The sequence below is a fragment of the Dryobates pubescens genome, chromosome 26 (genome assembly GCF_014839835.1).
Source record: "Dryobates pubescens isolate bDryPub1 chromosome 26, bDryPub1.pri, whole genome shotgun sequence".
NCBI lineage: Eukaryota > Metazoa > Chordata > Aves > Piciformes > Picidae > Dryobates > Dryobates pubescens.
Window position 1 is genome coordinate 4,576,732 of NC_071637.1, and position 25,738 is coordinate 4,602,469.

Below are 25,738 nucleotides of genomic sequence, written 5' to 3' on the forward strand. Positions count from 1 at the left end.
GGAAGCCAGCCAGCAGCTCCCTCTTGTCCCTGCGAGGCAGAAGTAAAAGAGCGAAATGACTGCAGTGTCTTCCTTTTTATAGGCTTGCTGGACAGGGAGGGGGAGTGGAACAAACTAACTCAGTTCCCCAGGGGGAAAAACACCCTCCAGAGAGAGCAAGGCTCTCACAAGCCCTCCCCCCCACTGCTTTCAGGATGGGCATAACCCATCATGTATAGGCAGATGCAAGGCTAGCACTTGCACGTGGGGGTACATGAGTTCCAGTACCCAAGAATTGCTGGTGTGTAGAGCTGCTTGCTGTAAAGGCAAATAAACCTTGTACAGCCCCGTAATAGGGAATGGGCAAAGGGGATGGCCAATGAGCTGGTGTCAGAGCTGTAAGCCTTGACTTCCTGGCTATGACCTCTGTTTCCTTCCTCAGGTAAGTTATTTGAGATCAATACTTGTCATTAATAATAACATTTGATTGCTATTTTATTAAGAGTCAAACGAGGAGGAAAAGGTGGCTTTAATTAGGTCAGTTAACAAGAGGGAAGGGTAAATTCTTGAAGCTTAGATGAGAATAAATCTTGGAGAATAAATCTGATGAAGAGTGACTGAAGGAGCTGGGGATGTTTAGTTTGACAAAGAGGAGGCTGAGGAGAGACCTTATTGCTGTCTACAGCTGCCTGAAAGGAGCTGGTAATTAGTGATAGAACAAGAGGGAATAGTCTCAAGCTGTGACTTGGTAAGTTTAGACTGGATATTAGGAAACATTTTTTCCCAAGAAGACTGGTCAGACGTTGGAATGTGCTGCCCAGGGAGGTGGTGGAGTTGCCAACCCTGAATGTGTTTAAAAGTCGTTTGGATGTGGTGCTTGGGATATGGTTTAGGAGTGAACCTTGCAGAGTAGAGTTGTGGGTTGGACTTGGTGATCTTAAGGGTCTTTTCCAACCTGAATGTTTCTGTGATTCTGAGTCCAACCTGTCACCCAACACCATATGACTAACTAAGCCATGGCTTCAAGTGCCACATCCAATCCCCTCTTGAACACCTCCAGGGATGGTGACTCAACGTGTCTAAAGATGATCAAGCCAGAAATTCACTGCTGATCACAGAGTGGTCTGAACTTTGTTGATCTGCTGTTTCTGGAAACCTGAGCACTGATGGGGCAGCTTTACTCTAAAATCCCATGGGCTTATTACCTTCAGTCTGTTTTACTGATAAGGAGAGCAAGGCAGGAGGGCTGCTGGTGGCTTTCTCTAACAAAAGCACGTGGGCCTCTTGGCTTGGGTATTAAATGTGCTGTCCCAGCTTTGCAGAAGTGGACAGGGAAGTCCTTCCCATCCGCACAGTGCTGAGCCTTGGGGCAACTCAAATCTCCCTGGCAGGCAGCTTGCCCTTGGACCCCATAGCGGGGCTTGCACCCCACTGCTGCCACAGACATGTTCAATCAACCATTACTTGTGCATGCCAAGTTCTGATGCAGCGATACTTTAATGAAGAACACAGCAAGAAAAATCCAAAATGAAAAGCAAACCCCATTCCTCTCCCTCACAAAAACACCTGACCCAAAAATCTGTCAGGCAAAGAGAAGTAACTGGGAAAGCCAACTTCAGAGGGATGGAGAGCCAGAGTTTTTCTTCTCTCTCACATGTAGTAATGGGTAATTTTTAATCTGAGGAGCTGAGCCATAGTTGAGATGCTGCTTAAATTCTAGACTCTGAGACCAAGCCAGAGCAACACAGGATTTTCAATGTATTGCTAAATTACATTAAACTTCCAGTTTCTTAAAAGAGTGTCTTCAGTTTCAGAGAGACCACAAACTTTGCTTCATTTCCTTCTGGTCTGCAGGGCATCAATTGCCTTCAGGGTAGCGAGGCTGATGTTTATGTTTTCCCTCGCCAAAATACTTCGCAAATAGATAAATGATGTGCGGAAGAGAGAAAACATTTGGCATTCATTGCTTCTGAATCCTTGGGGATAATCTTCCTTGGTGTATTCCCACAGACAGATGAGATAGTCTTCCCTTCTCTCACTGAGGGCAGGAGAAGAGAGTCCCAGTCACAGAAAGATGCTTTCAACCTGCTAGATGTACAGCAGACCTTCCTCTTTGCTGTCTCCTCTGGTCAGGGGGAGCCTCAGGGGCTGCAGCAAGGAGAGGGTGCGTCATTCTCACTCCAGTCTCACCTGTGCTGTTATACTAGGCTTGCCCTCCCATCCAAGGGCCTTTTACTAACTTGCATTTCATCGTTTTTTTCCATAGCTCTTTTTGAATTACTGCTCCCTGAATGCTGCTCCTTTACAGGCTGAGAATGGAGGTGCTGACACAGGCCTGTTATAAAGGGCCAGCCTTACCTTTCTCACTGGGTTGTTGGAGCCATTGCAGGACTCTTGACAGGTTTAAGAAGTAAATTAGAAAGGTGAAGAAATTCTCATAGTCTGGGAATGGAGAGCTTTTGGACCAAAAACAAGTGAGAGAACATGCCCTGAAGGACAGCTCTTGTGCCTTACCTCCTTGGCTGTCTCTGTTCAGGATGGTTATTCATTGGCATGGATATTGGCACTGCAGTGATGTAGCAGATTTCACCTAAAGATTTCAGAGCACTTTCCAGCCTCTCTAAAGTGCTTAACTGGCAGTTTGTGCTGCATTTCCCAGTTTTACAGAGGACTTAATGTAGTCCTAAGAAACTCACCCAATCTGTTAGTTACAGAGCTTGGGAGCAAAACTAGAACTGCAGTTCTCAGGTTTATCCTTCAGCAGCTACCCGTAGCTCTCCCTGGATGGTGCCAGACTCAGCCTGGTGGCAGCATGCCCCTTGATACTGCACCACGTTGCTATTTGTGGGGGCAGCTGCTGCCTCTGCAGTTCGTAAGCCCTCTGTGCACATGGGAAGCTGAGGCAGCCTGCAGTGTCCTCACTGTGTCCTATGTGAGATCTGTTCTGTGTGAGCACCACCCTTTCCGGCACACAGTTACCTTTGAATCAGCAATTGTTCTTTAGGATCTGGCTGCTGTCAATGTTTATGGGTTACTATGCACGTTTAAATCCACAACAATGTGAGACCAGCCAGCCAGGGTGGTGCTGGTGCTCCCTGCAGCCAGCTGCCCTCTCTTCAAGGTACAGATCTGAGCTTCCTGGAGGATGCTTCCCTTTGCCACTCATTCAACTTCATGGCCAACTTCCACTGTGTGACACCATCCTTTTTTTTGTTTTAAGAAACTCTCTAGGTCCTCTGTTCCTTCCCTTGACTTCTGAGCAGCAGAAGGAAAAATGAGGTTGGTGCTATAATGTTCAGCTCAAACTGAAATGGAGTGAAAGGCTCCTGAGTGGAACACATGGGCTGTGAGTGGTGAAAGGATTAACTTTGCTCCCTAACTCATGGATGCATTCAGCCAGTGGCTGTAGCAGCTCTGTAAGGGAACCCAGGTGATTTCAGCATGAATATCTGAATTACCAGCTGTCATTTCCTTCTTCCAAACCTCACATATTTCTGTGATTTACATTGAAGTGAGCTTTTGGTGCTTGTGGTTCTGAAGAGAAGGGCTAGAAAGCAGGGTTCATCAGAGTGGAAAGAGGTGCCTGAGTTGCCAAGTAAGTCTCCTGAGCTGGACACTACAGTAAGTGGCTGGCCATGGTCTAGTCATGGGGTCTGTGGTGACAGATTGGACTCGATGATCCTCAAGGTCTCTTCCAACCTTGGTGATCTTTGGTGGCAGTTACAGGCCATGATTCTGCAGCTGGAGGTGCCAGAGTGGTTTTCTGCAGTTGCACACAGCCTTGGTGTGTCTGATGGGTCTGGATAGAAAGAGCTGTCATGGAATTGAGAAGCTTCTGAATGCCAAAGAGAAATGGGGAAGCTGAGAGAGATGATCTGGGGCTGTGTGCACAGGTATACAGACACAGGCTGGTTTTGCAGATGCCTGCACTTCAAGCTTGTAGTGTTCCTTCACCAGGTCAGTCCTGTGTGCTGCTTGTCCACAGTCCACACAGGCTGAGTGACTTTATTCTTTGGGAAACAGTAACTTCTGCAAACAGGTTCAACAGACAAAACCCCCCAAGGCATTCTGAGGAAAAAACAATTTTCCCTTTGAGATTTATTCTAAGGGAAATACTGCTGTGGAATTAAACCCCCAGTGACTCAAAGCAATTCTGGAAGGTGTTTTCCCAGGCTGCCAGATTGAAAGTCTGCAGTGTGGACCCCATCATTATCCCCTTTCAAATTCTGGAGCCCCTTTCAGGCTGTGCTTTCACAACAAACAGTGCAGGCAGCTCTCCTTGTTTGTTTGCATGTGCGCTGAGTCCCCTTTACCTTGGAGTGCTCAGCCAGAGAACGCTGATGCTTCCCCTGCTGTATCTCCCTTCAATCTCTTCCTGAGTTAATTGCAGGAAGTGCAGGGGGGGCTCACAGCTCAGCCTGCCCCCCCTCTTTCTTCTCACTATTGCTCTGGTTCTGCAGTGTGGGGGTCAGAGAAAGGAGCACCTGGAGAAGGAAGTAATTGAAGCCTTGTGAGGAGCAGGAAGAGCACTTCTTTGGCTGAAGGCAGCCTGATTCTTAAAGACGAGAAAGAGTGTTTAAAAACCAACTAACCAACACCATAGCAGGTGCTAGAGCCTGGTGAGGCAAGCCAACACTTCTGGAGATTCAGGACTTCCAGGGAAACAGGGCAGGCAATTATTTTTGCCAGTTCCAACCAAGTACTGAAGGCAAGCTTTCTTCACGAAGGTGAAACTGGCTCAGAAAATTTCATGAGGCAGGATTTTTGATCTGGTTTTTACTGTCTGGTCTATGGGTTAGAGCAAGAGGGGACTCTTCCAGTGAAAATACAATTTTGATCAAAAAGACTGGTTATAAACCAACAAACAAACAACAAATAATCAAAAAAAATCCAAACCAAAAATCCAGGGGAAAAAAAAAAATCACAAACAAAAGCAAACCCAAAGCAAACCAACAAACAAAAACCCCACCCAAAACCAATGAAAAAACCCAAACCAAACAACAACCAAACACTACAAAAGCCCCAAACTAAAGCAGAACAACAACAACAAAAAAACCAACCATGTGGGGAAGGATTAAAAAAGCTGTTGGTGGAATACTTTGGGTGTCTTTAAAACAATAGTGGTTTCAGAAGTATGAGAGAATTGGGCTATTCTGTCCTTTTTCTCAGTTATTTTTCTTCAAATTGCTGAGAATTAACACATTTGAAAAAGCAAAAGGGATTTGAAACTCTCAATGCAAACCCAAACCAACTTGGTTGGTTGGTTGTTATGCGAGTTGAAGCGTTTTAGATGCACACAGCATTAACACAAAGCTGTCTTTGGGAAAAGTTTTCTGCATCCAGGACTTGCTTTGGGTGTTTGTGCTCTTCCTTCGGGTTCCAGGGCTGCTGGGTTTGGGTTGGTTGGGTGGTTTTGTGTTCCAGCTGAAGCCCTCTGAGTGTGTCTGTTTTACTTTGTTGGAGTTGCAGGGTTTCTTTAACACAGCCCCCTGCCCAGCTCTTCCCATGCTGGGCTCACCAGAAGATGAATGTTTCTGCAGCCCCAGCGGACCAAGAGTGAAAAGCTGGGTGTCAGTCTGTGCATAAGGGGAGTGTTGAGGGGGCGTGAAGGAGCACAGCTCAAGAGTGCTGTCCTCGGGCCAGGGAGGGCTTGTGTGTCCCTGCACACTCCCTGTGCAGCCCCTGCCCAGCTTACTCTGAGCCACACAAAGACCCTGCTCACAGGGCTTTCTCCTCAGCTCTTTCAGAAAGTGGCTGGCACCCTGCTTCAGGTAAAATGATTTTTTTTCCTTGCTGTGGTCCTGAGTTGATCCAATACACCCTCCAGCTCCTACTTTGTCTCACCTGTTTTCTTTTTTCTCATCTCTTCTTTTTGACTCAGTCTGATCAGCAGTCCCAGGAGGACTGTCTGTGTGTCATCAGGACCAGCCTCATGCTCACCTCAGTTTCATTTCTGCTTTAAGTCTGATGTGCTTTGTCCCACTCATCACATAACTTCTCTTTTGTTCCTTTTGGCTTAAACCTTAGCCTGAGATATTATTAAGCACCGGAGATTAATGCAACTGCGTACCCCCACTACCAGATGCTGTGCTACAAGCTCTGACTTTTGTGTCTGGGCAATGATAAATCCAGATCAGTAGTGCTGCTTTTACTGTCTGATTACATCAGCAAAAGGCAGCTCTCAGGAATATGAAGAGCCTGAGGCAGGCTGCCCTGCAGGTCACCTTGAAAGGATATCTTGTCATCGTGCCTGTGCTGTCAGTCTTGTACATGAGCATTTATGCCAGCTCAGGTTTAACTTTATGCTTGTTCAGGCCTTTCCTGCATACACCTATCAGATGTACGTGGGGATGAGCTAAGATTCATTATAAAGGAGAAAACAGCATTGTGGGTTTCACCTGCTGAAGCCCTTCGGAGCTCTTGAAATGGAAGGAACAAAGGAACTATTATAAGCGGGGAGAAAACGTCCTAGCAGTGTGAGAAGGAATGCACTGACAGAGGAAATGAAAGGACTTCCCTCTGCTTTTGAAATGTGTGGGTAGAGGTAGCCAAAATCATCAGGATGGGAGATTCTCTATTATTATACCACCTGGAAGATGACTGCAAGATGACAGCGTTTTCACTTGTGCCTTTCTTTGTGCAGGAGCAGAGTAAAACGGGGAGCCAGTTGGTCCTGGAAAAGCTGGCTAAGCTTCCATGCTTCCCAAGGAGTTCAAGCAGTAGAATTCCCAGTGAAAGTGACTGAGTTGGAGCAGGTGGAAAAAATTGACATGTGGAAAAAAATTACAGCAAATCTCATCTTTGCTAGGAATGAAGGAAAGTTCAGGATTGGGGGTTTCTTTCTTTGTTTGCTTTGAATCAGACTGAGGAGGGCCATCCTCACGCTTCCTTTGCAGTTAGGTTTTGGTATTTTACTTCTCAAACGAAGTGGAAAATCACTGTCTGCTTCTTTATCATGGAGTAGCACTGGAGTGGTGAAGTTGCAGGTTTCTGCTTAATCTGCACCATTTTTTTGAGGAGGATAAAGGTAAAAACAGTCGATCAAGTAATTAAAACCAGAAAAAGTCATGGAAGCAAGACAAAAATGTTACTCTTGCAATTAGAATGCAATCTCTGCCTCTACTCCTCCCCTTCCCAGCAGAGCTAAAAGCAGAGAGGACTTGGCTTGTACCACTCCTGCCTAGGGCTCTGTGTTGGCATCTGCCTGTGTTTAGGAAGGTCTGGTGCTTTAAGCTTGTCTTTGGCCTCCAGCCAGAGAGGAGTAAAAATTCTTGAGAAGATCGTCCCATGGGGTTGGTGCAGGGAGAGACGTTTCTGGATTTGCCTCTCCCTTCATGGATGAACTTTCTTTGCAATTTCTTACTCCCTTAAAGTATTTTGTCTTTCCTATTGTTGAATCTGGCAGCTTTTTCCCCCTAAGGGCGAGAGTCCTGTCTTTCCTTTCTCACCTGCTTCATCCTGTGGGGCTCCTAACCCATCAGTTCCTCCACTGATGGCAGAGGCAGAGCTTTCTCTTTATTTTTTTCCCCAGCCATGCCAGATTTTTCTCCCCATACCCACCTAGAGACTGCTGTCATTTCAGGGCAAATGCTGTGCTCTTCTTTGAACACATTCCCTCTGAAATCTCTTCCTCACTTGGCTGTTCAGTTTACTCTGGTACTCCTTACTTCCCAGGTACATCATTTACTGGAAGTGCTCATTTGTTCCATTTGAGGTGCTTGCATGTATTGAAACCAGAATACAATCTTCTCACCTCAGAAATGGAGCACAGACAAGTGAGCTACACAGACTCCCAGGGTCAAGTCCACGGCCTCCACAGTGAGGATGGAAATGCCCATGGTCCTGAGATGATACGTTTAAGTGTGTGGTGGGGAGGATGCTGAAAACAAGTTAGAGCAGACCAAGAGATGCTTTAAATTATGCCTGAGCAGCTGAGGTTCTAGCTTTTGAAGCTTGCTGGTGTCTTTTGGCCTGCCTTCCTCTCTTGCTGGTGTCTCTATCTTTCAGCTGTGCTGAGCAGAGTTGTGGTGTGGTTGCATCTGCCCACAACAGCGTGGTGGTTTCTTGCTTCATCCTTTCAAAGCGTTCTCAAGTTCTCATCACTACCAGTGTCCAGAGCACCTCCTTGACTTAGTCTGCACACTGGGTCCTACTTCAGCATTGCAGTGATGCCTGTCTTCGAATGCTTTGCTCTACAGAGATGGGACCACTACTGAAATGAATCTTCAGCACACATTTGAGTGTTTTGAGCTGGGGCCTTCAGAACGTGATTGCTAACGAAAATGTCATTTGTAGGTTGCCCCAACATCTAGATTAAAAGTTTGAAAGCTTAAAATGTTCCACTTGGCATGCCTACCTCCAGAAGAACTGAAAAAGACTTTCCTTCCTCAACATTAGAAAAGAGAACAGTTTCTATTCTTGGCAGATATTTCGTGGGCCAATTCTCAGGGCAAAACCTTGGGTTTTGAGTAGGGGATTCTACTGGAAAAGCTGAGCACCAAATTCACACAAAGTTCTTCTTAATTAGAAGCCAAAAGCTCTTCCAGATGTCTGTCAGCCCAACGTGCTGGATGCTGCCATCACTGGTTTTAATAAAAGCTCACATCCAGCAAGCTTTATTACTGATTTACTGTGCATGACTTAAGCCAGAAAATGGTTTTACTCTAGGAAGCAAGCAAACAAAGGCCTGATATTTTCATCAGTGGCACTGCAGCATGTCATTTGCTGCGTTAAGTAGCAGCCCAGTTCCATTCCTGCGCCGAGGATTTTCCTGTCCGTTGCCATCGCTAGACTGGAATTTCAGGAACTGTTGTGAAGTGCAGGAGCGAGAAATGCAGGGGGACAAATGGGTAAATGGTGCGTGCAAAACAGGCAGAGCCACGAGCTAGACAGACACACGTGAGGGGCACAGCCAGACAGACCTTCCTCTGAGCACTCGGCCTGTTTGGACATGCAGCTACTGCATGCTCCAAAGACAAGGGGAAGCCGTAAAAAAACATGTTACAGAACAAAGAGAGGGAAGTGTGGTGTGACACTGTGGATGCAAAAGGGAACAGAACAAAACCGGGTGAAAAATCATCAGAGCAGCTAATGAAATCTCTGAACAGTGATGTAATTAAAGTACATTAATCGTTATAAAATATCATTTCCCTTTAAACATCTGCTCCCATGCACTTGGCAGCAGTCTGGGCAGTGTCATGAGTGATGGGGGTTTGGATTCTGCTGCAGGGCATGTGTTATCTGAGAAACAATGTAGAACATCTCCAGCTTGACAGGATCTGGGCCAGCAGGGCTTTTGCTCAGTCCAGGTATAGCACTAAAGAACTAAGTGGGGGGGGGTGGAAATGGGATGTTGCTGGCAGTGGAAGGGAGAACCTGGTTTAATGCTGAGCCCTGCCTTCTCAGCCATGCAAACAAGATTTAATTGGGTGCCAGTGGATGTGAACGAAGTAATTTTTGTGGGGAAGGGACCCCTGCCCAGCCCACTGCTTTGAAAAGAGTCTTAGGAGCCATAGTTTTATGTGGAAGAGATCTTCCTTCCCACTGAGAAGTAAGCACCACAAAAACCCTCCTGACCCTTTTGTCTGCAGCAGCCTGGCTGTGCCAGTGAAAGAATGAGACTGGCCATTTTCAGGAGGGGAATCTCTTTTTCTTCTGCTATAGAAAAAGTGTGCAGGAGAGCCACAGCCATCCCTTACTTCTGACAGTCTCTGGCTCCGAGGCATCTTCTTCAGGCTGCCTGGGCAGTGCTTTGGTAAAGCCTCTGTCTACAGGTACAGTCTGGAACATGGCTTCCTCCAGTGCTGGCAGGACTGAGTGAAGTTTCTCATGGTCTGTGTTTTATTTAAGGTTAGGCCAGAGCTTTGGCTCTGCCATTAGACTGAGTCACTTAGGAATTTTTACAGCTGGGCACTATTTTTGATGCGTCTGTGCAAACCTGACCCCTTGATGCATTTCCATGCAGTTAGTGGTGTGAACACTTGCACAAGTGGTGGTCCCTGTGCACCTACAGTTTTACTTCTGCCTTGCAGTGCTTTACTACCTGTGTCAAAGGTAGGGAGATGAAGGGAGGTGTGCTCATCTTGCAGGGGCACACCTGAGTCCTTTGGGATCCACTAGCATCCTCCAGCTGCAAAGAAACACTGATTTTTGGGATAGTATTTTTTCCTTAGCAAATCTATAGCACACAGCATTTGGGAGCATAAATCTCCTAAGATCTGGATTCTGTGTATCTGTCCTGTTGGTCATTCCCTGCCGACTTAAAGGTTTTCATGGCTCATAATCAGGAAGTCTTTAGCAGCCTCTGAACTTGAGGCTGTATTGATGGTGTAAATGTGTGTGACCACATGCATCCCTGGATGTTTTTAAGGCCAGGCTGGATGTGGCTCTGGGCAACCTGATCTAGTGTGAGGTGTCCCTGCCCATGGCAGCGGGGTTGGAACTAGATGATCCTTGAGGTCCCTTCCAACCCTGACTATTCTGTGACTCTGTGACCACCTGGATTTCCAAGGGAAGCAGACAGGAGGAGCCCAGATCTTCTTTGAAGAAGAGAGGCCTGGGGCTGTGGACATTGTACATGGTTCCTCATGCTTGTTTTTGACAGTTCTGCTGGCTCACAGAGGGTGGATTTGTTGCCTGGGCACGACACCTTCCTGGCTGTTGGAGGGCAAGGGGGAGGTGAAAGTGAACTCAGTGCTGGACTTTGTTTAGTTACAGGTAAAAGACTTCATCTGGTTTGTGCCTGTTCATAACAATACTCACCCTGCCTCATAGGGACTTGTAAAAGTGATTGGAAAGTTCAGGTAGAAGTAGGGGAAGTGGTGGTCAGAGCTGGTAAAGCCATACAGTGATGTTTAAACAAAATCAACCTCAACCTCTTTGCTTCTCCCTATAGTGAGCAGATCAGTATTGCAGAAGCCCAGTATCAAGATGTCAGGTTTATGTGCTGTTGTCTTTTAACTTCATGATGGTTTAGGTGTACTGTGGATTGCTGCTGGCCTGTGGCTGCCATGCCACCTGCTACCTTTGTTATCCAGCTCAGATAGGTCCCATCCTGAAGCAGGGGTGTGCCAGCTGCCTTTGCAGATAGTGTTTGGTGCTGGGTGAAAGGGAAGCCCCTGCAGGCTGCTGGTAGGTGCTTGGATCTGCTCACCACCATTTACCCTCTTTCCCATCTGCTCTTGCCTGGGCCCTGAGCAGTTATGCTTTGTCCTGATAGCCCTAATTCATCCCAGTAGGTGCTGGGGAGCTGAAGTAAGGGCTGTGGCTGCAGAAAGTGAAGGGCATAGCATCTTTGCTGTGAGTCGTCCTCTTACCACCATTTGTTTTGGACTTGAACTAGAAGCCATACATTGGTGTGGACCTAGGCAATTCAAATAGGTCTCTGTGCACTGTGAGTGTGTAAAAAATAGATATAATTAATGGGCAAATTTAACTTCCCATTTTCTTTGGCCAGTGGGTTCTTCACAGGTCCATGTGCAAGCACTGGTTGCACAGGAAAGAAGAGTAGAATATTTTGTCCAGGAAGCCTGCTTTGAATACAAGCCATTGTGCAGCTCTCCTGTAGCACAGGTTCCCTTGCTGTCCTCATTCTGCTGTCTTTACCCAAACTTGTCAATGCAGGCATGCAAATCTCTGCCCTTACCGCTGCATTTTGGTACCTGGCCCAAACATTCAACACTTTTGTTTTGGAGTCCATTTCTGACATGATGTGTGGCTGGAGCTGGACACATGCATTGAAAACGGTGGTGTTTAGATGAACAGACCCAGTCATGTTGTGTGTGGGGCCTGAAATGATTGATTCTCTCTGCTGGGCTGTGTGGGTGATGCAGTTTGTCAGCCTCTATCGCAGCACAGACCGAGTGCTCACCACTTGCTGCCTTTTCCTTTGGGCACTCAGGTCCTGCCTGTTGTCCATCTGAGGTCTGTGGCTGTACTGGATGAGGTCATTTCTGTGAAAGGGACTGTCCTGGTGTCAGTGCCACCTGGTCAGAGAACATTAGGGGTTGGAAGGGACCTCCAGAGGTCATCCAGTCCAACCCCCCTGCCAAAGCAGGATTCCCTGGGAACACATCCAGTGGTCCAGACATTGTAGCAAGGTGACTTGGTTTAGGTGTCCCCTGGAAAACTGCTCCTGTCACCAGTGCTAACTTTATTCTCCTGTGAGACTAAACAGTGCTGTTAAATGCCCTCAGCTTTATTTTCAGCCTTATCAGTGTGTTCTGGAGCCTCACTGGCCTCTAGTGTGTCCATTCCTGCTCTGATGGTGTGAGAGAGATGAGGAAATGGAGATTGTGTGTGGCAAGATTCAGGCAGAAAGGGAAGGCATAAACGAGAGGAGGGTAATCTCCAAGGGAGCCAGTGCTGCATGCTAATTCAGCAGTGCCTGTTGATGAAAACTTTAGTGAATGCTATTATGTGGAATTTATATGAAGCCTGTGTTTAGGTAATCAGCTTTAATATTTATACTCTTAGGGAAAAAAAAAAGAATCATTAGTAAGAATGCATAATTAATGAATAAATTATATTTTCCCTTTGTTTTCCTTCAGGTATAAGGAAATGCTAGATCTAGTGATATCACCCAGCCTGACTGTAAATAGAGAGTGCCCTGACAGACTGAAGCTTAACCTTTCTAACGTTTATGCCACAGCTCCAGATGACATAGAAGGTAGGCTGCCTCTTTTGCTTGCTGTTTCTGCCTTTACCATGATGTGTGTGTATGCAGCCAGGGGGAACTGGACCCAGGCAAGGCTGCCAGTTTCATCTGCAGTATAGTGAGCAACAGAGATTTTTCAGTTGCTTCTTTTTGTTTGTTTGTTTTTGTAGACACTTCAGTTGTGACTGAATACTTCAGTTCAGCAATGGTCTGAATGCAAACAGAAGTGAAGTGTTTCCTGTTTGGTGCACACCTGCGTGTAGTAGGTGCATAGTATGCACACGTGCATGGATGTGTTTGCTCCACTGGAATAACTGCAGGGGTAAACCAGACTTTGTGCAGAGCTGGTTGTTCTGCTTTGGACTCTGCTGGAGCCCCAGTGGTGATGTGAATGTGAGCCCCAGGCTTTGATGGCTGTTGAGATGGGGAGCACGGAGGCTCCTGGGCCCAGCAGCAGATCATGCAGCCAGAAAACTTCCTGCCAAAGCAGCTCTGCTCCCCACTTTGCATTGCTCTGAGATCATTGCTCTCATCTCCAAACAGTTAGCCTCTGCTCTGAAGTTTCACATTTGGCAGGTACCAAGGACAAATTCTTTCAGTGGTTGAGGCTCTGATGGAAATTTATCTGCTCTCCTTCTCTCCCCCCTCTACCCCCACCATGCTGCTCAAGTGAAGGAAACAGAAGAATGTTAAATCTGCTAAAAAAATTATTGGCAAGTGATGCAGCTGAACTAGTTCTTGCTAGTACAATCCCTGCTATTGTTTGCTGCGGTCAGGATCTGTCAGCCTTCCTGTTAAAGGGGAGCTAGGAGAAGGCACTGGCTGCTGTGCTTCGGGAGTGTGTTTAACTCTTCATTTATGGGCTCTTAACAGCCAAGGAGGTGTTTTGCTTGCATGTTTGTGAAGGCATTAGAAATTGCCTGGTTAAATCAAGTACATGACTGCTTATGTACAGGAGCAATTGAAGGGATAACAATCTAAAGGAAACACCCTTACAAATAGATGTGTTTGCAGAAGAGATTAGAGCTAGAAATGGTTTTTAAGTACATCATTTTTTTTATGCCTCTTGGTGCAGTAACTCTTTGTTATGTGACACAAGCAAGAGCCAGCCTAGCTGGTGTACTCTTGCACACCAGTTTGCTGGTGACAGCTTGTGTTGATGTGTTTCTCATAAAAATACTGCTGGTTCTTTTTCTGCAGAATGATCCCCTGTGCTACCCAGGTTATACTCTTTCCCTTGGAAATGCTTCTGGTTTAGTTTGTGATTGTCAAGAGTGCCAGAGCTTGTCTCAGAGTGCCAGAGCTTGTCGAGCACTAACTGCACACAAATGTATGCTCTGCATTACAGAGTTTTCATTTCAGCAGAACTAGCAATGGGGAGAATCAGATTGGATGTTTGGAAGAGGTTCTTCCCCATGAGGGTGGTGAGACACTGGAATAAATTGCCCAGGGAGATGGTAGAGGCCCCTTTCCTGGAGGTTTTTAAGGCCAGGCTGGATGGGGCTCTGAGCAACCTGATCCAGTGTGAGGTGTCCCTGCCCATGGCATGGGGGTTGGAACAAGATGATCCTTGAGGTCCCTTCCAAGTGTATGATTCTAAGTCTACGTAGATGTCTGGCCTCCTGTCTTCACAGACACTTACTGAGAGATGTGCAAGTATCACCAGGATTTTCAAGTGGCCCTATTGCCTGTAGTGCTGCACTTTTGGACAGGAACACAAGGTTTAATTTGCCTTTTTTGGGGGGGGGAAATGGCAGGAGCATATTGCAAATTGACACACAGAGAATTCCCACGTGGCATTCCTGACAAAGACATGCACTCTGTCTTTCAAAAAAGATGAGATTTGAATAGGTGATCTTTTTCAAATAGGAAATAAAATTAAGCCTGTGCTCTGCTGCTTTTCAGACATAAAAGGCATTATGAAGTACATGAGTGAAAGCTGGGCAAATGTACATTCATTGAATTCTGTTTGGTAGTGAGGAACAGTGTGACAGAAATGGTGCAGCTTTTGTTTTCCCAGTCTAAAACCCTGATTTTTCTGAACTGTTTTCTTTCAGGTAGGTCAAAGCAAGGTTTTCCTAGGAGGTTTGAAGGTGAGCCAGGTAAGCCCAGCTGTGGATTTGAAACCCAGTCTCTTTTTTTTTGATGTGTGTGAATGAATTTGTACATTTGTACATCACCATCCTTCAACAGTGGTTTTAAGTTTAGTGGTTTTAAAACTAAATCTCTCTGCTTGCTGCTTGGGAAATAGGTTACTGGTACCCACTTGTGTTCTGAGGAGAAAAGCAAGGGGTTTGCTGGTGGGGTTTACTTTTCTAAGGTGTTTCAGGACTTGCAAGAGTGTGAAGGAGGAGCCCTTATGGTTCTGTTTCTGTCAGTGATTAGGGAGCTTCTGTAGTGACTGAGGCTGTACAGCTTTGACAGTCTCTCCAGTGGCACCCTGCCCAAGCTGTCCTGTGCAAACAGATCAGTGCACAGAACAGGCAGTGCAGGTGGTATCTGCAGGGGACACTGGAAGGGGACACAAGGGGGTTCTGTGGTGTTTTGGGATGTGCTCGTGTCCTGGATTAAGGCCAGGCAGATCCTCTCTTGCCCTTGAAAGGGGCAAAAGAATGACACACACACAAATGGCTTGCAAAAGTGATGGAAAGTTTAAATGGAAAGCACTAAGTGTTTTACAGAAGCTATGAAGTGTAGTGACAAAAGAATCCCAAAGCATACAGAATCCCCTGTAGCACACTCAAAAACCTCACAGCACCTCCCTTCTCTCCACCTGAAGGTATACCCAAAACCCCCAGGGCTCACTCTTCCCTCTCTGATCCCGTGGGAGATGCTCTCTATCGGGTAACACTGGGGAGTATCTCAAGACCTCTTAGGCCTGGCTAGGCCTAATGCCAGGAGGAGGAGGAGGGGGATTCTTTTGTCACTATGCTTTGTAGCTTCTGTAAAACACTTAGTGCTTTCCAGTTAAACTTTCCATCACTTTTGCAGTCCATTTTAGTGAATGTAATTCTTTTGCCCCTTTCAGGGGCAAGTGAAGATCTGCCTGAAGATCTGGTCTGGAGCACAGCCCTGTGAGGAGAGGCTGAAGGAGCTGGGGTTGCTTAGCCTGGAGAAGAGGAGGCTCAGGGGAGACCTTATTGCTGTCTACAACTACCTGAAGGGAGGTTGTAGCCAGGTGGGGGTTAGTCTCTTCTCCCAGGTGGCCAGCACCAGAACAAGAGGACAGAGTTTCAAGCTGTGCCAGGGGAGGTTTAAGCTGGATGTTAGGAAGAAGTTCTTCACAGAAAGAGAGATTGGCCATTGGAATGTGCTGCCCAGGGAGGTGGTGGAGTCACCATCACTGGAGGTGTTTAGGAAGAGACTGGATGAGGCACTTAGTGCCATGGTTTAGTTGATCAGATGATGTTGGGTGATAGGTTGGACTCGATGATCTCGAAGGTCTTTTCCAACCTGGTTAATTCTATTCCACTCTACTCTACTCTACTCTACTCTACTCTATCCTATTCTATTCTCAACCAATCAGTGAAAACCAGAATCTGTATTTGTTGTGAAGTGGAGAATAACTTTCTCATCTACTTTAGTGTGTGGGATTCACTAAAAACAAAGTCTTTTAATTCCTGTATGCTTTTCTCAACTCAGCAGAGATAAATACAGTGGTACCAGCTTGGCTGTAGAGCATGATGAAAATCCAAGACCCTCTAATTTTGTTTTCCAGGCAGCAGCAAAGCAGCACCACAGTGTCCTCTCCATCTGTACTCCACCAAGTGAGTGCTCATGTCAAGTGCTGTAATGTACAAACTGTATTTTGCTGACCACCCCTCTCTGCGGATTTCTGTCACCTTAAGAAGCATTTGCCTTAAGCCCATCCACCTGTTCCTCTGCACATCTCTGGCCCAGAGAAGTAACTGGTTCTTAATCTTGTTAGATATGGAGTGAAAGGTTTGAGGTACTGTTGACTGTGCTTTTATACTCCTGGGAGTTCAAACCTTGTCAGTCTGAATGTTGCTATGTTAATGAGTAACCACAGAGGGATGTATTGAAATGTCAGGGGGTTCCCATGACACTTGCTTATTTGACAGACTTGAAATGAAAAGTGAAACACCGGAGTGTGGATTTTATTTGTAACTGGCACATATTTTGCAGAGTCTTTAAAGTCCCTGTGCATCAAGGTAGCTCATAGCAGCAGCCATACACTGGAGCAAACTTCTGGCCAGTCTAGTCAATTCTCACTATTTATGAGAGTGTCTGGAAGTGTTCTACACGTGCTCTAGAAGATCCTGTGCAGTAACTACTGCCTTAGACCTTCTGTTTTCTTTCTGAACAGACATTATCCCCACATAGTGGCAGTCCCATCCTTCTCAACAATGGCAACGTATGGACAGACTCAGTACAGCACAGGGATCCAGCAAGCTGCTGCGTACACTGCCTACCCTCCTCCAGGGCAGCCCTATGGCATCCCCTCCTACAGTGAGTACTCTGAGCTCATGCTATCTCTGGGGACATTGTCCTCTTGCTCCTACAAAAATGTATTTGAAGTCTTAAGCCTCAGAATGGAAGATCAGCTCTATCCTGGCAATGTTTTCTTCTTAGGCTTAGAGAAAAATCTGACTTGGTTAAAAATTTCATCTATCAACTCTTGGTATCCTGAGTTAACAGACTAGGTATGTTTGGAGGCAGTCAGTAGCAGGATATGAGACAGGATGAGAAACTCGGGTTCAGGAGGATGTGCCGCTCAGGAGGAGTAGCTGGTGGGTGTTCTCGTGACTCACTGCCAAGACAAAGTCTCTTGCAGTATGATATTTAGGTAAACTACACCTTGTCTTCCCTGGTTCCTTCTGGAGTTACAATGATGCAAGCTACGTCAAGGAAACTGTTGTTGTTGTTACAGAAGAACCAAGAAAGCATGGGACAAACCACAGGGTACTTCAGCTTTGGAAGATGTTTCGTATTTGAATGGATGGTTGTTAGCTGTAGGTGCAGGAAACTTTTCTAACCCCAGCCAGCTTTGTTCCCTGCTTGCTTGCACAGCCTGGCCAGCAGCTGTGGGGAGACTGTGCTGGACAGGAGCAGCTGGGAGTTTCAGGCAGGGACTAACTAAACCAGCACTCCTGAGGGAGGAATGCCTGGTGTTAAGAGTGTCCTTAAGCTCTGCATGGAATCACTGAGCTCTTGAGAGAGCTGGAAATTTCTTTCCACTCCTAAAGACCATAGAGACATTGCTCTTGCTTAGGTACAGCTCTTTAACAGGAAGCTTTGGGCTCCTTGTTCTCAGCTGATTCTTTGAGTGCTGCAGCATTAAAATGGCTTCATGCTTTTGATTCCACTCCTGTTTCCTCTTGTGCTCTTAAACGCCTTCGTTTGCTTGGCAGATAAAGCATCTCTTCCCAACAAGAAGCTTTTATACAGCCATTGACAAGGCTTTTACTGAAAGGAAATTCAATGCAACAGTCTGGAAGGCCAGGGAAATGGGCTTGGCAGAGCTGAAGCTCTACCAGGATGATGAGAGGAATGTTTTGAGACCCTTTCCTGGAGCTACTTATGTGTTTGCATCGGCTGGCTGATTTCCAAGGCAAACTCTGAACAGTTGTCCTGTTAGAGCAGGTGAAAGCAGAGCCATTTGCTACTGCCTGGAGTCTTTAGGGCATACATGTGTCAGGCCCATATGCTGCGTATAAATCCTGCAGATGACCTCTTAGCATCCTTGAGCAGTGATTTCCCCTCCTCCCCTCCCAGCCCATATAGCCTCTCTTAAGATACTCAACACAGCATATGAAAAACTCCACCTGGCTGCCAACCAAGAACAATGAAGCACTATTGTTTGGAGGCACAAAAATCAAAACTCGGCCAGTTTCTAGACAAAACAGAACATTGTGTGGAAATTAATTTGGTGCTAAGTTATTTCACTGTCTGACAACAATCTTTAGCCTTCCAAAAAGGCCCATTTGCTGAAGATTAATGGTAACTGGGGTAGGTTGAATGCTGGCCTGTGGAGTGCTGAGGTAGTTGGAAAGCTTGGGGTGTTGTGAGAAGCGGCTTGGAGATGCCGTTGCCTCCCCAGCCGTAGTGGAGCTGGATGCTTGCACTGACAATTCACTGTCCAGAGAACCTTCCTGCACCCCCCAGTGCAGCGTGGGCAGCTTGTTGCTGACTTGCACTCAGATGGTACTGCAACTGTTCTCACCTAAAGCTAAAAGAGTTTTATTTTTGTGAGAGAAAACCATCTCTGGGAGAGCTTTTTCCCAGCCCGAGCGGATGCAGCCTTGGCGTGTTGCATGTTGAGCTGAAAGCAGCAGGTTTGGTGAAAGGCACAGGAGTACCACTCGGCTTCTGGCAGGGTCACCTGCAAGTGCTAAAAAAGGACAACAGCCTGACAAGGGTGGAAATGCAAGGGCAGAGCATCAAGAGGGGCTTTGTTCAGTTGCAGCTCTCAGGGTGTGTCCAACAGGCATTTTTTTGTTTGGTGCAAATGGGCTGTGCAGAGGAGGGAAGGCTGCTGCCCAAAGGCTGCACAACAAGCCTCACCTTTCAGCTGTTTATTTTAATAATACAGCTGTACAACCTGGAGAGAAAACAGCAACCAGCAGCAAAGGTTTCATCTTGCAATGTTTAATTCAACTATTGCTGAATTTAATTCAGCTATTGTTCTCTATTGCTGTAAATATTCAGTTTAATTGCCTGTTTTTAGTAATGAAAAGATTTTTGTGGCTTCGGGGCTTACCTGTTGTTGCTGAGCTGTGTGCTGTAGCTAGCTGAATAGATGATAACCCTCCTGGATGGCTTGCCAAGAAACATTCTGCTACCAAGCTTTGAAAATAGAATGCAAGTAAAAGATAACCTTGAGAACAAGTCTGGAGGTTTTGCTGAAGGTCCTGGTGCTTTGTTAATCATTGCTTGCATCTGATACCTGTTCAGAAGGTTCTCGAGTCAGTGAGGGTTTAAAAATTATAAATCAAAGCTCCCTGTCAGAAACTGGTTTTGGAAACAATGTTAGTGATGATTGTTTACCCACCTAGCAAAAGTTCAGTCTGGTATTGGTATAGGGATGCAGCTGATTCAAATAGTATTTGTGATTAATTTGCTTGACTATTTTTAAGAGCTCTGTTGGGGTCATGTAGCTCATTGCTAACAAATATAAGAAAGTGCAGGGGGGGAAAAGTTAGTTAGAGTTTATTAGATTAATTGGGAAAAAATGTTAATTCCTAAACTTGCTTTATAGGACAAACACTCATGTTCTGCTCTTGGTTCCTATTCTGTGCCCCAAAGGCATCAAAACAGAGGACAGCCTGAGCCACTCCCCAGGGCAGAGTGGGTTTCTGAGCTATGGATCCAGCTTCAGTGCCCCAGCGGCTGGGCAAGCACCCTACACCTACCAGATGCACGGTGAGTACAGCCTAGTGCCTGGCAGGACATGCTCTGAGGAGCCAGCATCCTGTACCCCCATATTAAACCAGCTCTTCTTCTGCAATTACAATCAAAGGCTTAGGTCTGGGCAGCCCGCATAGGGAAGGAGGTAAGTCTGCAAAGATCTGGTTTGCTCATCAGTATACTTCTGGCTGAGGCATTGCATTGATCACAAGCACACCCTAGCAGAACCTTGTTTCTGATCAGAGGTAGCTTCGCCTCTCTGCAGAAACTGTTTGGTTTGGACTTTGTCATGGGGTTAAGCACTGGAAGTCTTAACCACAGAGACAGAAAGTCCTCCAGGGGCTAGATAGTCCAGGAGGTGGACGCAGGAAATGGTAATTTTGTTATTCAATCCCTGAATTCTGCTATCTCTTTATGAACTGGCTGCAAGACCAACTCAGTCTCTTTTCTCCCTCCTGCCTGTTCTCTCTGGTGGGAGCTCATCGGCCTTCCAGGCTGAGCATGCATCACAGTGCTGTGGCTGTCCATATCCAGTCTGGGTGGTTTAAAAGCAGCTCAGGTACAACTGCAGCAGGTCTCCTGGCAGCAGTGTCAGTCTGTCTGTCACCTGCTCTCTGCCAGGCTATTTCAACTGGAGGGAAAACATCACTCCAAGGGGAGTGACTTCTATGGGGGGAAGGCGAACGCACACAAAGCTCTGTCTTGGCTTCATCCTTCCCTCAAAGATTTTCAAAGGGTTAGAAAACCAAAGAAGAATTGCATGGCATTCCCAAGTTCCTGTGGAAGCCATGGAAATGGGGAGAGAGCTGAAGTGTCTCACTTTCCTTTTTTGATGTTATTGGGGGTCCTTTTTAGGTCTTCTGGGCAAGTGTTCCCTAGGCCAATGCTCTGCTATTGGCTGAAATCTCTGCTTTTCAGGATTTGGGGCCAGCTCAGTAATGCAAAAGGTGATGAAGGAACACAGTTTCTGCAAGTGGCAGGTGCTTATTCCAAGGCAACGGGAGCAGGAGTGAATGTGTCTTCCTTTTGTAAACAACTATTTCCACCCTTCTTCTCCTTGCTGATGAGAGGAAGGGACTGGAGCTCACTGACCATGCAGTTTATTTACCTTGCTGAGTGCTAGTGAAAGGTTTGAGTGAGGAGCTGGGAGCCTTCCTGTGCTGAGTGCCAGTGAGGAATGTCTGCTCGCTGCTTTCCCACACCACAGCACTTAGGCTGGGGAGTTGGTCACTCGGCTGCCTGATGCAAGCAAGCAGCTCTTCATGCCCTAGCTCCAGGACCATTGAGACTTTACCTAGTTCACATCAGTGCCTTTGCTCTGGCCCAGGCAGGGACTCTGGGTGATGGGCAAATGCAGCTGAAAAGGGCAAATTTTATTTGTGTATGTTTATAAATTCATTTTTCAGGGGGACTTCTAAGAGTCAGGCTCTTAGCCCCCACTTCAAGGACAAAATGTTTACTGTGTCATGTTAAAAGGCAGATCTTGAAGGGGGTAATTAGCAAGGATAGGTTTCTCCAGGAGCCTGGCTGATCAGTTTTCTGTTTGTTAAGGGTGAGGGGATAATGACTTTATTAAGCTCATTTCAGCAAGCGTTGTAAGATGGTGATAGCTCAAGTGTGTAAGTGAAATCATGTTGATACTGTGCCTCTATTGAGAACCAGCTCCCAGAACAACACAGTAAAGTCCTCTGCAGGGGGTCAGACTGAATCTTGAGCAGATTGTGCAGCCTCTATGACTTCTCCTCACTGTCCTCTCATTTAGGAGTTGCGTGGTCCAGCCAGCAAACAGGTACCCATTGTAGGTATGTTCTGCCAGTCACCTCTTGGGTAACAAATGCTTTGTCTCGCAGGGCTCTGTGACAAACATTCTCCTTCAGGAAGTGCCAATGTAGTTGGCACTGGTTTGTTTCCCCAGAGCCGTTGGCTGATGCCAGCTTGTTTCCTCCTCAGAATGGTTGGCTGGCGCCGGCTTGTTTCCTCCTCAGAGCGGTTGGCTGGTGCCGGCTTGTTTCCTCCTCAGAATGGTTGGTTGGCGCCGGCTTGTTTCCTCCTCAGAGCGGTTGGCTGGCGCCGGCTTATTTCCTCCTCAGAGCGGTTGGCTGGTGCCGGCTTGTTTCCTTCTCAGAGCGGTTGGCTGGCGCCGGCTTGTTTCCTCCTTAGAGCGGTTGGCTGGCGCCTGCTTGTTTCCTCCTCAGAGCCATCGGCTGGTGCTGGCTTGTTTCCTCCTCAGAGCGGTTGGCTGGTGCTGGCTTGTTTCCTCCTCAGAGCGGTTGGCTGGTGCTGGCTTGTTTCCTCCTCAGAGCGGTTGGCTGATGCCAGCTTGTTTCCTCCTCAGAATGGTTGGCTGGCGCCGGCTTGTTTCCTTCTCAGAGCGGTTGGCTGGTGCCGGCTTGTTTCCTTCTCAGAGCGGTTGGCTGGCGCCGGCTTGTTTCCTCCTCAGAGCCATCGGCTGGTGCCGGCTTGTTTCCTCCTCAGAGCGGTTGGCTGGTGCCGGCTTGTTTCCTCCTCAGAGCGGTTGGCTGGTGCTGGCTTGTTTCCTCCTCAGAGCGGTTGGCTGGCGCCGGCTTGTTTCCTCCTCAGAGCGGTTGGCTGGCGCCGGCTTGTTTCCTCCTCAGAGCGGTTGGCTGATGCCAGCTTGTTTCCTCCTCAGAATGGTTGGCTGGCGCCGGCTTGTTTCCTTCTCAGAGCGGTTGGCTGGTGCCGGCTTGTTTCCTTCTCAGAGCGGTTGGCTGGCGCTGGCTTGTTTCCTCCTCAGAGCCATCGGCTGGTGCTGGCTTGTTTCCTCCTCAGAGCGGTTGGCTGGTGCCGGCTTGTTTCCTCCTCAGAGCGGTTGGCTGGCGCCAGCTTGTTTCCTCCTCAGAGCGGTTGGCTGGTGCCGGCTTGTTTCCTTCTCAGAGCGGTTGGCTGGTGCTGGCTTGTTTCCTCCTCAGAGCGGTTGGCTGGCACCAGCTTGTTTCCTCCTCAGAGCGGTTGGCTGGTGCCGGCTTGTTTCCTCCTCAGAGCCATCGGCTGGTGCCAGCTTGTTTCCTCCTCAGAGCGGTTGGCTGGTGCCGGCTTGTTTCCTCCTCAGAGCGGTTGGCTGGTGCCAGCTTGTTTCCTCCTCAGAGCGGTTGGCTGGTGCCGGCTTGTTTCCTCCTCAGAGCGGTTGGCTGGTGCCGGCTTGTTTCCTCCTCAGAGCGGTTGGTTGGCGCCGGCTTGTTTCCTCCTCAGAGCGGTTGGCTGGTGCCGGCTTGTTTCCTCCTCAGAGCGGTTGGTTGGCGCCGGCTTGTTTCCTCCTCAGAGCAGTTGGTTTGGGCTGGTTTGTTTCCTCTGAGCGGTTGGTTGGCACCAGTTTGTTTCCTCCTCAGAGCGGTCGTTTTGGGCTGGTTTGTTTCCTCCTCAGAGTGGTTGGTTGGCACCAGTTTGTTTCCTCCTCAGAGCGGTCGTTTTGGGCTGGTTTGTTTCCTCCTCAGAGTGGTTGGTTGGCGTCAGTTTGTTTCCTCCTCAGAGCGGTTGGTTTGGGCCAGTTTGTTTCCTGCTCAGAGCGGTTAGTTTGGGCCGGTTTGTTTCCTCCTCAGAGCAGTCAGTTTTCGCTGGCTTGTTTCCTCCTCAGAGTGGTTGGTTGGTGCCGGCTTGTTTCCTCCTCAGAGCGGTTGGTTGGCGCCGGCTTGTTTCCTCCTCAGAGCGGTTGGTTGGCGCCGGCTTGTTTCCTCCTCAGAGCGGTTGGTTGGCGCCGGCTTGTTTCCTCCTCAGAGTGGTTAGTTTGGGCCGGCTTGTTTTCTCCTCAGAGTGGTCGGTTGGCACCAGTTTGTTTCCTCCTCAGAGGGGTTCGTTGGCTTGTTTCCTCAGAGCAGTTGATGCTGGTTTGTTTACTCTCGTGTTTGGTGGCACCAGCGGTAACTCAGGCAGGGACAGGTGTGCTGTGCTGCAGCCTCACTTTCCTGATGGCTATTGTGGCAACATGCTTCTGAAGCCCAGCTCTCCCTCTCCTAAGCCTGCTTTCATTGCAAACACAGATGACACAGGTGTGAGGGGGTAGTGCTCAGCTTTTCCTCCTCAGTTATCAACTGTAGTCTGGTTCTTGAGGGAGAGCAGAATCCACTATCAACTGTAGTCTGGTTCTTGAGAAAGAACAGAATCCACTATCAACTGTAGTCTGGTTCTTGAGAAAGAACAGAATCCACTATCAACTGTAGTCTGGTTCTTGAGAGAGAACAGAATCCACTATCAACTGTAGTTTGGTTCTTGAGCAAGAAGAGAATCCACTACAAAGCAAGAATGAGGGCAGAATATTCTTCTGGTCAAGTGGTAAAGAAAAAAAAGAGATTTTACAGCCAACCAGAAGGGGAGGTCTATTTTTGTGCTTCCCTGCTATGAAAATAAATTAAATGTGGGAGGGTTAACAAGCCAAATAGCTAATGCAATATGTCACACACACACACAAAAATATAACAGATGAGATTGGCAAGTTCCATGGCTCGTAAAACTTGACAAGAAAAGATATCACAGAGGTACCATAGATTGAAATAATGATTTTTTAATTGCCATGTAACAGTGGATATGATAATACACCCTCAGAATCCGAATAACATTCAAATAGACTGAAATCTATTCACTTAGAATAGAATAGAATCATAGAATAGAATCCACAAGGTTGGAAAAGACTTCAAAGATCATCAAGTCCAAGTTGTCACCCAGGAGACTCATGACTACTAGACTACTCTTGAACACTTCCAGGGATGGTGACTCCACCACCTCCCTGGGCAGCACATTCCAATGGCTAACTCCTCTTTCTGTGAAGAACTTTCTCCTCACCTCGAGCCTATACTTCCCCTTGTGCAGCTTGAGACTGTGTCCTCTTGTTCTGGGGCTGGGTGCCTGGGAGAAGAGACCAACCCCCTCCTGGCTACAACCTCCCTTCAGGTAGTTGTAGACAGCAATAAGGTCTCCCCTGAGACTTCTCTTCTCCAGGCTAAACAATCCCAGCTCCTTCAGCCTCTCCTCATAGGCCTTGTGCTTGAGGCCTCTTCCCAGCCTTGTTGCCCTTCTCTGGACATGTTCAAGAGTCTCAATGTCCTTCTTAAATTGAGTGGCTCAGAACTGGACACAATAGTCAAAGTGTGGCCTAACCAGTACATGGGCACAGTGACTTCCCTGCTCCTGCTGGCCACACTATTCCTGATGCAGGCCAGGGTGGCATTGGCCTTCTTGTCCACTTGGGCACACTGCTGGTTCATGTTCAGCTGGCTGTCAATCAGTACCCCCAGGTCCCTTTCTGCTAGTTACTCTGAGAGAGATTTTATTCATCTCTGCTTTTTGTTTTGGGGTTTGTTGGTTGGCTGCTGGTGGTTGTTTTTTAACCAGTGTTTGCATTGACTTTTTTTTCTTTGACGTGATTCATTTGCAAGGCTGGCAAATAAATGTTGTTTCAAGGTCTGTGTAATTTCATAATCAGTCCTCATGTAAGTGTACAACCACAGTGACAAATCCCTGAGCCCTAGGCTGCGTTTCAGGTGCACATTGTGCCTTTGAGCACAGATTTCTGCATTTTCTGACAGTTCAGTAGGACTGTGATTTGCTCAGACTTTTGCTAAAGTTATTAGGCAAGGATAGAAACTGAACACAAGATACAAAGATTACGTTCAACTTCTGCCCTGAAGAGCTTACTGTCTTCCCTGGCAGTTGAGGAAATCTCTTGCTGAGGGTGAGGGAGAAATCTCTGGCATATAAGAAAGTTATCATTTAATGAGCTATAAA

At 47.2% G+C, this 25,738-nt stretch overlaps 1 protein-coding gene across 6 annotated transcripts in view; it reads left to right on the plus strand.

Moving 5' to 3' along the window:
- The window catches only part of EYA2 (EYA transcriptional coactivator and phosphatase 2), a 101,340-nt gene that overhangs the window by 31,080 nt on the left and 44,522 nt on the right, over nucleotides 1-25,738 (plus strand). For 5 of the 6 annotated variants that reach the window (XM_054173636.1, XM_054173635.1, XM_054173631.1 and 2 more), the window contains 5 exons: nucleotides 12,528-12,646; nucleotides 14,692-14,736; nucleotides 16,353-16,401; nucleotides 16,962-17,104; nucleotides 19,901-20,017. In XM_054173636.1, the coding sequence (XP_054029611.1) occupies nucleotides 12,538-12,646; nucleotides 14,692-14,736; nucleotides 16,353-16,401; nucleotides 16,962-17,104; nucleotides 19,901-20,017 (463 nt within the window). In that variant the 5' untranslated portion in view covers nucleotides 12,528-12,537. The remainder of the gene's footprint in view (nucleotides 1-12,527; nucleotides 12,647-14,691; nucleotides 14,737-16,352; nucleotides 16,402-16,961; nucleotides 17,105-19,900; nucleotides 20,018-25,738) is intronic. The other variant, XM_054173633.1, reaches the window with a different exon arrangement.